A 13079-nucleotide genomic window follows, 5' to 3' on the forward strand; every position below is an offset into this window, starting at 1 on the left:
TGCCAACTCTAGAGCCACGGCGGCTCCGCGCACAAAGCCCGGGCCAGTCGGGCTCGCGGCGCGGGGCTCTCGCTGGGGTGCGGTGGCCTCTGCCGCGCTCGTCACATCGCTCCTCCAGCGTGAATACCCCTTTTCCAAGGGAAAACGGGAAGCGTGCCGCCGGATGGGGAGCGCTGCCAGCCTCACGGTGCGGCAGGTCCCGCTCCGGCCCGCCCGGGACACGCGTGCCCGGGGCCGCGAAGGTCTCAGCGCGGCACCCATCGGAAGCGGTGCCCGCCGGCGGCGGTGCGGAGAGTGAAGGCGTTTCCCTGCGGGAAGGCCAGGGTGCGGATGGCTCCCGCCTCTCCCAGCTGTGCTCGCAGGCTGCCGCCCCCCTCCATGTCCCCGCCGCCCGGGCGCGGGGCGGCGTGGCCGGTGCGCAGCCCGCGGAACGCGCCGTGCAGACGCGGGGCCGGGCGCGGGCGCTTGGCCGTGGGGCTGCCCCCGGGGCTGCCCCCCGAGCTCTTCCCTGGGCTGCCCCCCAGGCTCCGCAGGGCGGCGCGGCACTTCTCCGACACCGCCCGCAGCATCGCGTCCACGGCCTCCGCATCCGCCCGCGGGGTGCCGGTCGGAGCAGCGACGGCGGGAGGACGTGGAGGATGAAGAGGAGAAGGAGGAAGGGTCGCCCCGTCGGCGCTTTGCGGGAACATCAGCGTCTGTTGGGAGGAAGGAGCGCGACTCCCAGGAGCTGCGCCGCACAGCCCTGCCCCTCACCACCCCTTCCCGTCCAGCGCCACACTGTCCTCCACTGCTCCATCCCACACCGCATGGCCCCATCCCACACCTCACTGCCCTGCCCCGACCTGTACCACGCTGTCCCCCACTACCTCGCTTCATCCCGCACTGCTTTACCCGACACCGCACCAATCCCCATTGCCCTGCCTCATCCCGTCCCACACCATCGCACATCGCCACACACCACCCTGTCCTGCATCACACAGCCCCACACTGCACCACCCCAACCTCTACTCTGGACTTCCGGAGGGCAGATTTCGGCCTATTCAGAAGATTAGTTCAGAGCGTACCCTGGGAAACAGCCCTTGAAAACAAAGGGGTCCAGGAGGGATGGACATGCTTCAAGAAGCAAGTCTTGAACGCACAGGAGCAGGCTGTCCCAGTGTGCCAAAAGGCAAGCCAACAGGAAAGATGACCAGTCTGGCTGAACAGGAAGATTTTGAAGGAAATTCGGGGGAAAAAGAGAGCCTACTGATTATGGAAAAAAAGGGCTGGCTACTCAGGAAGAGTTTAGGAATATAGTTAGGTCAACGTAGAAAGAAAATCAGAGAGACAGAGGCACATTTTGAACTCAGTCTAGCCACTTCTGTGAAGGATAAAAAAAAGGCCTTCTACAGATACATCAACAGCAAAAGGAGGGGCAAGGAAAACCTCCATTCTTTATTGGACATGGGCAGGAATATAGTTATCAAAGATGAGGAAAAGGCTGAGGTATTTAACACCTTCTTTACCTCAGTTTTCAACAGTAAGACAGGTTGTCCTGAGGACAGCCCTTCTGGAGCTTGTAGAAAGAGATAAGAATCTGAATAGCCCCCCTGTAATCCAGGAGGAAACAGTTAGCAACCTGCTGAGCCACTTGGATCCTCACAAGTCTATGGGACCAGATGGGATCCATCCAAGGGTGATGAGGGAGCTGGTGGAAGAGCTCGCCAAGCCGCTCTCCATCATCTACCAACAGCCCCGGCTCACTGGGGAGGTCCCAGATGATTGGAAGTTGGTGAATGTCACGCCCATCCACAAAAAGGGCTGCATGGAGGACCCGGGAAACTGCAGGCCCGTCAGCCTGACCTCAGTGCCTGGCAAGGTTATGGAGCAGATCATCCTCAGTGCAATCACACAGCACCTACAGGAGGACAAGGGATCAGACCCAGCCAGCATGGATTTAGGAAGGGCAGGTCCTGTCTGACCAACCTGATCTCCTTTTATGAGCAGGTGACCCTGGTGGATGGGGGGGGAAGGCTGTGGATGTGGTCTGTCTGGACTTCAGCAAAGCCTTTGACACCATCTCCCACAGCATACTCCTGGAAAAGCTGGCAGCCCACGGCTTGGAGAGGGGCACTCTGTGCTGGGCTAAGAACTGGCTGGAGGGCCAGGCCCAGAGAGTGGCAGCCGGTCACTAGTGGTGTCCCCCAGGGATCAAGTGTACCATTAGCAAATTTGCAGATGACACCAAGTAGGGGGGGAGTGTCGATCAGCTGGAAGGCAGTTGGGCTGATTCCAATGGGATGAGGTTCAACAAGGCCAAGTGCCGGGTCCTGCACTTTGGCCACAACAATCCCATACAGAGCTACAGGCTGGGCACAGAGTGGCTGGAGAGCAGCCAGGCAGAGAGGGAGCTGGGAGTTTGGATTGACAGGAAGCTGAACATGAGCCAGCAGTGTGCCCAGGTGGCCAAGAAGGCCAATGGCATCCTGGCCTGTGTCAGGAACAGTGTGGCCAGCAGGACCAGGGAAGTGATTCTTGCCCTGTACTCAGCGCTGGTGAGGCCACACCTTGAGTGCTGTGTCCAGTTCTGGGCCCCTCAGTTCAGGAAGGATACTGAGGTGCTGGAGCAGGTCCAGAGAAGAGCAACAAGGCTGGTGAAGGGACTGGAGCACAAATCCTATGAGGAGAGGCTGAGGGAGCTGGGGTTGTTTAGCCTGGAGAAGAGGAGGCTCAGGGGAGACCTCATCACTCTCTACAACTCCCTGAAAGGAGGTTGTAGCTGGGTGGGGGTTGGTCTCTTCTCCCAGGCAGTTATTAGTAAGACAAGAGGGCTTAAGGTCTGTCAGGGAAGGTTAGGTTGGCTATTAGGAAGAAATTCTTTACAGAGAGGGTAATCAGGCATTGGAATGGGCTGCCCAGGGGAGTGGTGGATTCTCTGTCCGTGGAGGTTTTTAAGATGAGACTGGATGTGGCACTTAATGCCACGGTCTAGTAACTGCGGTGGTGTTGGATCAAGGGTTGGACTTGATGATCTAAGAGGTCCCTTCCAACCCAGCTGATTCTATGATTCTATCCCATCCCACACCTCCTCCCATGCTGGCTCTCTCTCACCCTGTGCTGCCTCACCCCACATCCTGTCCCCCACTGCACCCTGACACTGCACTGTCCCACAGGGACCACTGGGGCACCTAGACCAGATGAGAGGGTGGTACTCACATCAAGGACAGAGGCCAGCTGCCTGGCCTGACTTGCCAGCTCCTTCAGCTGCACGTTCCTCTCCCGCAGTGTTGCCAGCTCTTCCTGCCTCTGTATGAGAGTCTCCTGCAGCTGTGAAGGACAAATGTGGATGGGGTGGTTGGGACAGCTCCACTGCCCAGGTGCCAGGGGTTGCTGCACACCAGGGCCATGCAGTTGCCTCAGCAGGATGCAATGGAGAAAAAAGCAGTGCAAGCCAGGGAGGGCTTGGGTGTCCCTACCTGGCTGTTTGCCTCCATGGCATCTCCCAGTGCTTTCTGGTGCTGGTCTGCCTGGTCCCTGCAGCTCAGCTCAGGGGAAGGCAGGCACTGCGGGGGCACCTGTGCCAGCATGCTGCTCTCCAGCTGCAGGGTGCAGGGCCCAAAGGCCACCTCCTCACCAAGAGGGAAATTAAAGTCAGTGCAGTCCAGTGGTGGTGGCATTAAGGTGGGTGCATCTGGAGGGAACAGCCACAGTTATTAAGACGCAGAACGCATTCATGTCCTCAGTTCCCACCAACCCCAGCACACCATTCTTCTTCTAAACATCTCTCCAGTATGTCCTTGTCAGAGACTGAAACAGTTGATTCTAAGATCACTAAAAGACCTTTGCAAACTGAAGCAAAAGAAGTAGCTTCTCACCCAGCAAAGACCCAACCCCCCACCTCTGAATACTGCAAAAGTGATGCCATTGTCCAGCTATCCTGAGTGCAGCTGCCTGCCTGAGGAAGAGAAGAGGCTAGGAAGAGGCAAGTTCTGAAAGGGGGGGAGGTACAAGGTGGTCTGACCTGATCTGGAAGTGCATAACTCATAACATTTTCAAGTTTGGTGGGGAGCTTCCCCCAGCCCCAACGGATCGAGACCATCACTTCAACTAACAGATATGGAAGCTGCAACTACCAAGTTGGTATATATATATCTTTCCACCTTTATCCTTTCTTTTCCTTTCTCTCCCTTATGCATTTCCTTAAGTGTTATTCTTATGCTCTAAGGATTACTATATTGCTATAGATGATATTGCTGTAGATGCCTTAATATTGCTATGTTTTCATAATAGTGCTATATTGCTATGATTTAATATTGCTATGTTTTAATAGTGTCATATTGCTATGCTCTAATGTTGCTTTATTGCTACAGATGCTTTAATATTGCTGTATTGCTATAGAATGGTAACACCCCAAATGGCAACATACCTGTTTATCTTTTAAAACAAAATTGTTCCAAAATAAACCCTACACATATGCTGATTATTCAGTGGCATTTCACTCTAATCCACCCCAAGGGATTTATTAATAAGAACTTGGGCTACTCTCCCTTTTCTGAGGCGGGTTGCAACTGTCTTGAAATGCTTTTACTCTACTATGACAGCTATGCCTCTACAGCTATTTGGATTTGTCTTGCATGGGAGAAAGCCCAGTGACAGCCCAGATCCCTCCAAGGGGGTGAGCAGGAATGCACTGCCTTACAGACTGTGCCATGGTGGAACAAACATGCAGTGAGTCGGCACCCAAAATTCCAAAAGGAAAGCAGAAAAAGAGAAGAGGGAATGTAGTATGACTACAGATGTGCACACAAAGGTACATTTGTTTCAGGTAAAGAAAAATATCTACTTGCCAGATACAAAATCATCCACAGCATCTCTGAACTCCTGGAAATCAAACTCCGTCCCATCCTGGAAGCAGGGACTCTAGGAGGGGTGAAGGAAATGGTCCAGTCAGCAGGGCCCAGGGCTCAGACCTGCCCATGCTGCCCACTGCTGCCCATACTGTTTCAGCAGCTGCCTGTGTTCAGCAGTTTCCCTCAGTGCTGGCACCATCTCCTGCTTTGCCCTTGCCAATAACCCACCTAACACATGGAACAAGATGCTGTCCTCCTCTGTGCCCATTCCACAGGTGGGAAACCTGAGGTCAGGGGAGCTGCCAGCACCCATTGGGTTGAAGGGGCCACCCCTCAAAGTGCCAGGTGAGGCCAAGCCTGCCTCAAACAGTGGGGTTTACCTGCTGCAGGGTCACTGGGCCAGCTGGGGTGGTGGGAAGGATGGGGGTACAGGCTGCCAAATCCTGCCAGTCGATGGTGCTGAGCACTGGGGACAGTCAGAGACAGAGGTAAGTAGTGCAGGCGCAGCCAGGGGGGCATGGCGGAGTGATGAGCGCATGCTGGGGGCCATCCTCGATGGGTACGGCTAGGGGATGCAGGGCTGGGGAACGTGGTGGGATGCACCAGGGGGGAATACAGCGGCGGTCATGGAGAGGGGACGTGGCAGGAAGGACACGGTGAAGGGCAAGGTGGAGGTGTCACTGACGGGGGCTGCAGGGCTAGGCAGCACGGTGAGGGGCACCAAGGTGGCGCGGTGGGAGGCACGGGGAGGGGTTCACGGCTGGGGCGTCAGGGCTGTCCGCCGCAGACTCACCGAGGGCGGGTGCGACGGGGACCGGCGGGGCAACGCTGCGGCGCTGACGGGGCGGGGGCGCTCGGGGACTCGGGGCAGCCGGGGGGGTCCACGCCGTCCCCCCTCCGGGCCGGGCCGGCTTCTTAGAGTGGCGGGCGGGCGGGCACTGGACCCTGTTGGGGCATATGCTGCCGAAGGCTCGGCGGCGGCCGCCCTGCTCCATGCTGCCGCCGCGGCCCCGGACCCGACCTCGGCTCCAGCTCCAGCCCTGCTGGCTGCCCCGGCCCCGCCGGGCGCACTCCGCCCCGCGTCCCGCTCGGCGCCGCCCCGCGGACAGGGGCGCGGGGGGCCGGGGCCATGCCGGGAGCGCCCGCCCGCTTTCCCTCCTCCGGGGCGCCGAAACCTCCCGCCGTCGCCCTGGGCCGCGCCGGCGGCTCCCGCGCCCGCGGAGCCCTTCCCCGCGCCCGCGGAGCCGGGGCGGTCCGAGCGGGCCACCCCGCAGGGAAACTCGAGCAGAGCTGCTGCCGGCCCCACCGCCCCGCCCGCCCACAGGCATCACGGTCCCCCGCCCACCCCTGCGGGTCCCTGTCGGGTAGCGTGTGGACGTCGACTTGTGGACTGGACTGGGTTTTATAATGATATTTGTTAAATGTCGTTACAGGGGTAGAGACAGTCAGCGCTGAAAGCAGGGGTCGGGGGGGGGCGGAAAGGAACAGGAAAAAAAAGAAACCAGCCCGCGGCATCTTCAACGTACCGAGCAGCCCAGCAGGAGAGAGTACCCCCGCACCGGCAGAGGGTCCCCCTGGCTGAAATCATCTACGGGGCTAGCGGAGGATGACCTGCGCGTTATTCCGTTGTGGTGGGCTTGTCGGCATTTTCTGTAGCAGCAGAGTTTCTGTAGCAAGCAGACAGGTTTTGCTCCTGCTGCCTCAACACCTGACGGCAGGCGGCGCTTGGAGCACAACCCAGTGTGCGGTCCCCCCCGTGCCCTGAAAGGTGAGCACTCCCGAGGGTAGCTTTAGGTTTGTGTGCGCTCTTTTAACATCGCTTCTGTGCACAGATACAAATGAAGAAAATGAAGTATTTTACAACATTATGGCTATGTTCTGCCCTTGAATGTTTCCTGTGCTACAGTGCCAACTTGGATAGGAGCACACACCTGGGTTACAGCCCTGCTAGAAAACTAAAAACCAGCTGTTTTTTTATTCCACACTTCGTTTTCCTACACTTATGTCAGTGTATCTACTTTTTTTTTTTTTTTTTCCTTGGGCCACGACCAAGCTAGCGCGTGCCAGTTTGAAACGGGGAATGTCACTTTCGGGCACCATTATTTTGTGGGGGCTGGAGTTAACTGCCGGGGAGAACTCGTTCTGTGCCAATGCGTTTCCTCTCCCAGCTGCACACTGCCAGCAAATAAACGAGTAGAGGTAACAAGTAGAAAAGAGTTTATTCAACATTCAGTGTGTCCTTTCACCATTATCTTCATGGATCATCCTCCAAATAAATAACACAGTACGTGAGATTCAGTATATTATTTACATGCTGGATTTAAAACCAACCGAAACAAACAGCACAGGGACAGTACAGCTGACACGATATAGAACATCATTTGCAAAACGTCAGCTAATTTTCAAACTCAAGTGACACTAAGGCTTAGAGGATCAGACTCTGCACCGACTGTGCGGAGCACAGACGGCAAAGCCAGAGCGGAGCCAGCGCCCAGCGCCGCGGACGCGGACAGTTACGAGGGCTGGCGCGGCCGCCACTCGCCGTCAGCCGTCACGCCCCAGCCAGTGGCACTTCTGGGCCACCTCCGGGGGCAGGAGGAGCGGCAGGGACCGCCCGTTCAGAGACACTAGGAGCTGTAACTGGTCCATGCAGTCCCGCAGGGTCTCCTCCGGGTAGCCGCTGACTCGCAGGTCCAGAGGGCTGCGGTGTCGCAGCAGCCGGTCCGCCAGGCCCAGGCTGCCGGCGGCCAGCAGGGACGGCGCGTATTTGGTGAAGGCGTAGTCGGCCAGGCTGAGCTCCGCGACGCTCCCCGCCAGGCTCCGGGCGTCCGCTGCCTCCGCCGCGTCGGCCCCCCGCGCCTCTAGCCGCACCTGGCTGAAGTGCTCCAGGAAGAAGCTGACGGTAGGCGCCGCCAGGTCGAAGCCCAGGCGGTGCAAGACGATGCACTCCAAGTTGCGGAGCTGCTGGCGGGTAAAGGCGCCGCAGCAAAGGGCGAGGAGCTCCTTCACGCTGGGAGGGCGCACCTCCACCTGCGAGCGGGGACAGGGGTGGGGAGATCGCCGCCGGAGAGCAGCGCGGGGGAGCGGGCGCGGAGCCCTGCCCGGCTGGGGCTGAGCTCGGAGCCGCCGGAGCCGCTCGAGCTGCAGAGACCCCGGCGGGCTGCAGAGACCCTGGCAGCGGGACAGCCAGACCCCGGGGCCGCCCTACCTGCTTAGAGGCGATGAGCAGCGCCGTTACCCCTAAGAGCTGGAAGCAGTCGGCGGCCACGGGGGTGGTGGCGAGGAAGCGGTCGAGGATGTTGACGGCCAGGCAGAGGGCCTCGAAGGAGAGCCCGAAGTGCCGGTGCACGGGGATGAGCCAGCTGACCAGCTTGCAGCGCGCCTCCGCTGTCACCTGCGGCACGGGCAGCGGGGTCAGGTGGGACCAACCCGGGGCTCCTCCGCCCACTCCCCGCCTCCGGCCCCGCTGCCCCCACCTGCGGCTGCCGGGCCAGCGGCTCCTGCGGCTGGAAGCGGCTCTCCAGCCTCTTGTGGGAGCGGTACCAGCTCTCTCCATAGTCACGGAAAGCCTGCAGCTCCTGCGGGCTGTCCCCCACGGCCCCCGCCGCCGTCTCCGGGCGCCGCCGCCGTGGCGGGCGGCGCGGGCAGCGCCCGAGGGAGCCGCCCGGCCCCCGCCGCTCCGGGGTGCCGATGCCGCTACCGCACCGCCCGCTCGCCGCCGTCACCATGGGGCGGGCGGCCGTGCCAGCCCCGCTCCGGGCGCGGACGCGGCTATTTGAGCGGCGGGGAGGTCACCGCCCGCCCCCCGGGCACCTCGCCCCGCCCTCTGCCGGGCACCGCAAGGACCGCCGCCTCCAAAACAAAATCCGAGTCACCCAAACACCTGTCTCTTCTCTGCCGCTTGCCATCGGACCAGACGGCTGCGCTGGAGTCGCCGTCGGTCTGCGACCTCCCGACCACGGCCGCTCTCTCGGGCAGGGCACGGAGAGCAAACTGGGCAGCAGTGCCATAAAACCACGGCAGCTGAAGCTGCCATGGCTTCTATTTTGACACTACTAAATCGGGTTTCTCTACAGTTTTAACAGCTAGACTGCTCTGCATAAGTAACACTTTCATTTGAAATCAGTGGGAAACAGCACAAACACACCACCAGGGAGATACCAGGGAGATACCTGGGAACGAAGGAGATCTCTGGGCCATCTGGATCTTGATTACACTTCTATCTATGGACTATTTATGCAGTGGAGCATTATTGTAAATAGCTGAATGCAGGGAAATTAAAATACTCTTGCACTCCAACCACCTGTTTGCAGTCTGCTATAAATGTGGAAAGACTTGCAGAAAGAAAAAGAAAACCTCTCCTAGGTCAAGCACTGGGAAAGATGTCATTGGGAAACAAGAGCTTCAAGCAACCCACACAACCCAGGAACAAAAGAGGGGAGTAGGGGAGTGTCATGGGTTGAGACTGGCCCTCCTGAGAGTCAGGGGCCCAGAGGGGATTGGGTCCCAGGGCAGTGTTCCCTGGACGGCCAATCACCCCTCATCTTGTTCGCTGCTGCTGAAAAATCACATATACACAACTGGCAGAAGCTGTTGGCAATTCTGTCTGTGTCTGCTGCTGTGTGTGGGTGGAGAAGGCCAGGGGGTGGCTGGGCTTCCTTCTTTCCCCCCTCTGGGGGGGAGGGGGGGCGGAAGGGGAGCCCTGTGGCCCCCCAACTCTGCCTAGGCCAGAGTTGGAGGCAGCATTGGAGTGAGTGTGTTTGTTGTGAGGAGAGAGACTCACAACCTTTGAGGTAAGTGGGAGAGAGAGAAAGCAGGCCTTGCAGCCAAGCCCTCTTTCCCCCCCCCCCCTCCCTTTTTGCAGTTAGGCTGTAGAGGGGGGTTTTTTCTTTCTCTCTCACCATGAGTGGAGGAGAGGTTCAGCACTGAAGCAGAGCCAAGTGGATGGGCTGATAACGAAAGCAGCTCGGTGCCAGGGAGAAGCCCAGGCAAAATTGGAGACGGACTGAAGAAAGGCCTGGAGGACGTCTTTGCCATGATCTAAACGGACAGCCAAAAACTCAGAGGAGGAATCAACATTCCAGAATGTGTACGTTGATAAGCTGACTGAACTACAGCAGCCTACAGAAACGAGGTATGAGACTGAGAGAGATCACACAGCAGAAATGACACAGAACCAAAGAGAAAGGACTCAAAGCTATCTTCTTGGACTTCGTGAGGAGAAAGGACTTCAGCAACCAGCTGGAGGTTGGTGAGGGAGTGTTTCAGGTTCCCGAACACTCCCACGAGAGAGAGACTGTGTTACCTATCAGCCTTGGAAGGCTTTTCCTGGACTAAAGTTAAAAGGAGAAGCTTCAAAGGGACTAATATAAGTGTAATATATATATATATAGTTGCTTTTAGCTTGTATAGTATTTATTTGTGTAAATAAAATGTATATATGCTTCCCCCTTCCCCTATAGAAGCCTCTGGCCCGAAAGTTTTCTCTTCAGTGTTGGGATGAATTGTGGGAAGGGGTGGGGGAAGCCTGGAAATTGGATTTTGGATTTCTAATGTGGCTCAAACTGCCACAGGGGAATTCTGCAACTTCAATAGCAGGAGCAGGAACTCCTCTCCAACATGAAGACAGAGACCAGGAGGACATGCTGCCTTTAAAAAAACCTCTGAAGACGCCTATTGAGACTATGGTGACAAAGATCCATACCTACTGACCACTCTTGTGTCTGACAAATACTTTAAGAGAAACAACATAACAGTGTTAACAGAAGTCTTTATTAAATAAATCAAGCAAAAGAGAAAGTTCATCCAGCCAAAAGAGCACAGGCCCAAAAGTTGCTCATGTATACTGCAGAAGTAGAAAGCCATCATAGTATTTGTTTGTTTGTTTTAAGATAACTGTGCTTATCTGTACACCACAGTGTGATTTCCTTAATCTGCTTTGCAGAAAACTGTTGCTCACTCAGAAGACCGTGGAATTTCCTATTTATTACAAAATATCCCCTTATTTTAGTTCATCAGGGCATGCTAGAGGAACACAAAGAATAACTGAATTTCAACATTACTATCCATACATAGGAAAAAAGCTCTCTGTTCATCACAGTTGAATAAGGGAGAACTCAAGGACAATTCACACTTTCCTAGGATTTAGCAATTTAAGACCAACAACTGATATGCAAAATTCAAATCCAAAAGGAAGAGGAGCTTGTTAGTTACTGAATTACTGAAATATTTTTTCTAGTTCATGTTTCCAAAGGACACAAATAAAAGATCTCAAGTGAAACAAAACGTACAAAATTATCAGAGTGCAGATTTAGTTCATATCTTCAATGAATGTAGTTTGCAGGTTTTTATTTCAATGTCTGGGAATACAGAAAGCAAAAATAAGGTCTTAAGATCAAAACTTAACTGTTTAAATGCTTCCTTGCCTAAATGTGTTAAAAAACAATCCAGAACTCAGTTTCTGTCTCATCTATGAAACCAAGCCTACCACTAGTTTATCACAACGCATAAATGAATAACAGATGTGATCACTTTTCCTTCAAAGTTCTTAATAAATTCCTATTACAACTTGCCTCTTCCTGAACTAAGTATAGTGTAACATCCACAAGCTAGTCTATTTTCAGCTTATGTTTCTCTCAGCACAGCAATACCAGTTGTGCTGTGATAACCTAACTGGATAGGCTCCATGTATTTTGCATTTTTATGCATTTTCCTCAGTGCCCTTTCTGGACACTATTAACTTCTGCTGTACAAAATCTTTATTTTTCAGATTAAACAAAAGTTGTCACCTACACTGTTCCTCTGTCTGTATGTACAGTTCCTACTTGACTGCAATTATTCAATTGCAAACCTTCCCCACCAATATATTCATCATTCTTGAAAGCAGAACTGGTGACCTAAAATTGCGCTTCATAACTGCAAATAGTGTGGACAGGCGGAATGTAAGAGCATCTGGTTCATTAAGCTATCTGGTTAAGGATTTTTCAGTATCAAAGAAATAAGAAACAAAGGATCGCAGACATACAATCACTGTGAGCAGGTGGTAAGAGAGAACAGTGAAGACCAGAAGGTTTCTGCCACTGAAAGTTTCCACCAGGAACTGCTCTGATAGAGCATTCAAAAGGGGTAACCCGAACTTTGATCAATAAAGGGGGAAAAAAACATGCTCATCATTTGAAGGGGGCTTGCAACACTGTGAAAACCTTAACATACAGAAGGGGCAGCAAAACATATTGCAATTGCAGGGAGAGACAAGGATCAGGGTGAACAGGGAGGAACAACTGTGAGAAGAGGCACATCCTCTGTTTGGGATGGGCTGCTGGTTAGTACACTTGTCTAGCTGAGCACCTGTTCACAGCAGTCCATATTATCATCTTACAGAGCATTTTCCTAATGTAAATCATACAGAAAAATTAAGACATCTATAAGATGTATTGGTTCAATACTGTAAATTCATATTTTAAAAAAACATTTACCACTTAGGAAACCCACATAAGAAACATTTGTCATCTGTTTGCACATCTCTAATGGAATTCTACTCAACTGAGATACAGTCTTTAGTCATCACTACATACTACATCACCAGTGATGGTATGATTAGCACATTAAGCTGAAAAGGAGAAATCGTTCACAGCCATTTCTATATTGAAAAGAAACTGATTGCAGCTATCATTGGTATAGTCAGACAAATGGCACCAAATGTATTATAAATCCTAAACATATCCAATGTTCATCTTTAAAGTCATACAGAGAAAGGTTAATCCTATGCAAAATCATGCAATCTATCCCCATCATGTCTGGTAGCAACCACACTAAGCATTTAAATGTCAATTAATGTTGGAGTGCATATTTCCCCCGCCATTACTGAAGCTCTGGTTTGTTACTGATTTCTGGTTTCAGTTACCATTCTCTGTTTTTATCAGTTCTTTGATGATGCGCAAGACCTTGTCATCTGGGAAAGAAAACACACACAGTGACTGAAAAGAGTGAGCTTAAATACTGATTCCTAAACCCCAAGAAAATCAGAAGTCTAGCTATCAGCAACTTAAAATCTTAAAATGTTTTAGGCTAAGCCAGAATCTAAAGCAAAACAGGTGATTACGATTTGCCAAGCAAAAGGACAAACAGTTCCTCCACGGTACATATTTTAAAGTTTATAAAATTACTCAATTAACTGATGGTGGCCATTTCAGTACTTCACAAAAGAGAATGATAAAGTGATGGGTTACTTACAGATACATTAGCACAGGA

The 13079-nt window shown here is 53.7% G+C and overlaps 3 protein-coding genes across 4 annotated transcripts in view; all 3 read right to left on the reverse strand.

The window, feature by feature from the left end:
* Positions 1 to 245: 245 nt before the first annotated feature.
* MCIDAS (multiciliate differentiation and DNA synthesis associated cell cycle protein) lies at positions 246 to 5824 on the reverse strand. The gene is made up of 6 exons (XM_039385875.1): positions 5623 to 5824; positions 5210 to 5295; positions 4827 to 4899; positions 3456 to 3670; positions 3196 to 3306; positions 246 to 695 (listed from the first exon to the last, which is right to left on the reverse strand). The coding sequence occupies exons 1-6, from the start codon at positions 5822 to 5824 to the stop codon at positions 246 to 248; spliced, it is 1137 nt and encodes a 378-aa protein (XP_039241809.1).
* Positions 5825 to 7029: 1205 nt separating this feature from the next.
* On the reverse strand, positions 7030 to 8600 carry CCNO (cyclin O). Its single transcript, XM_027716365.2, has 3 exons — positions 8306 to 8600; positions 8038 to 8223; positions 7030 to 7859 (listed from the first exon to the last, which is right to left on the reverse strand). Exons 1-3 carry the CDS (start codon positions 8555 to 8557, stop codon positions 7374 to 7376), a joined length of 924 nt encoding a protein of 307 aa, XP_027572166.1. The 5' UTR covers positions 8558 to 8600; the 3' UTR covers positions 7030 to 7373.
* Positions 8601 to 10581: 1981 nt separating this feature from the next.
* DHX29 (DExH-box helicase 29) overlaps positions 10582 to 13079 on the reverse strand; it is a 30855-nt gene continuing 28357 nt past the window's right edge. For both annotated transcript variants that reach the window (XM_027716345.2, XM_027716349.2), the window contains one exon: positions 10582 to 12780. In XM_027716345.2, coding sequence (XP_027572146.2) covers positions 12725 to 12780 — 56 coding nt within the window. In that variant the 3' untranslated portion in view covers positions 10582 to 12724. The remainder of the gene's footprint in view (positions 12781 to 13079) is intronic.

The sequence above is a fragment of the Pipra filicauda genome, unplaced genomic scaffold (genome assembly GCF_003945595.2).
Source record: "Pipra filicauda isolate LSUMZ 115617 unplaced genomic scaffold, ASM394559v2 scaffold447_size767260_pilon, whole genome shotgun sequence".
Taxonomy (NCBI): domain Eukaryota; kingdom Metazoa; phylum Chordata; class Aves; order Passeriformes; family Pipridae; genus Pipra; species Pipra filicauda.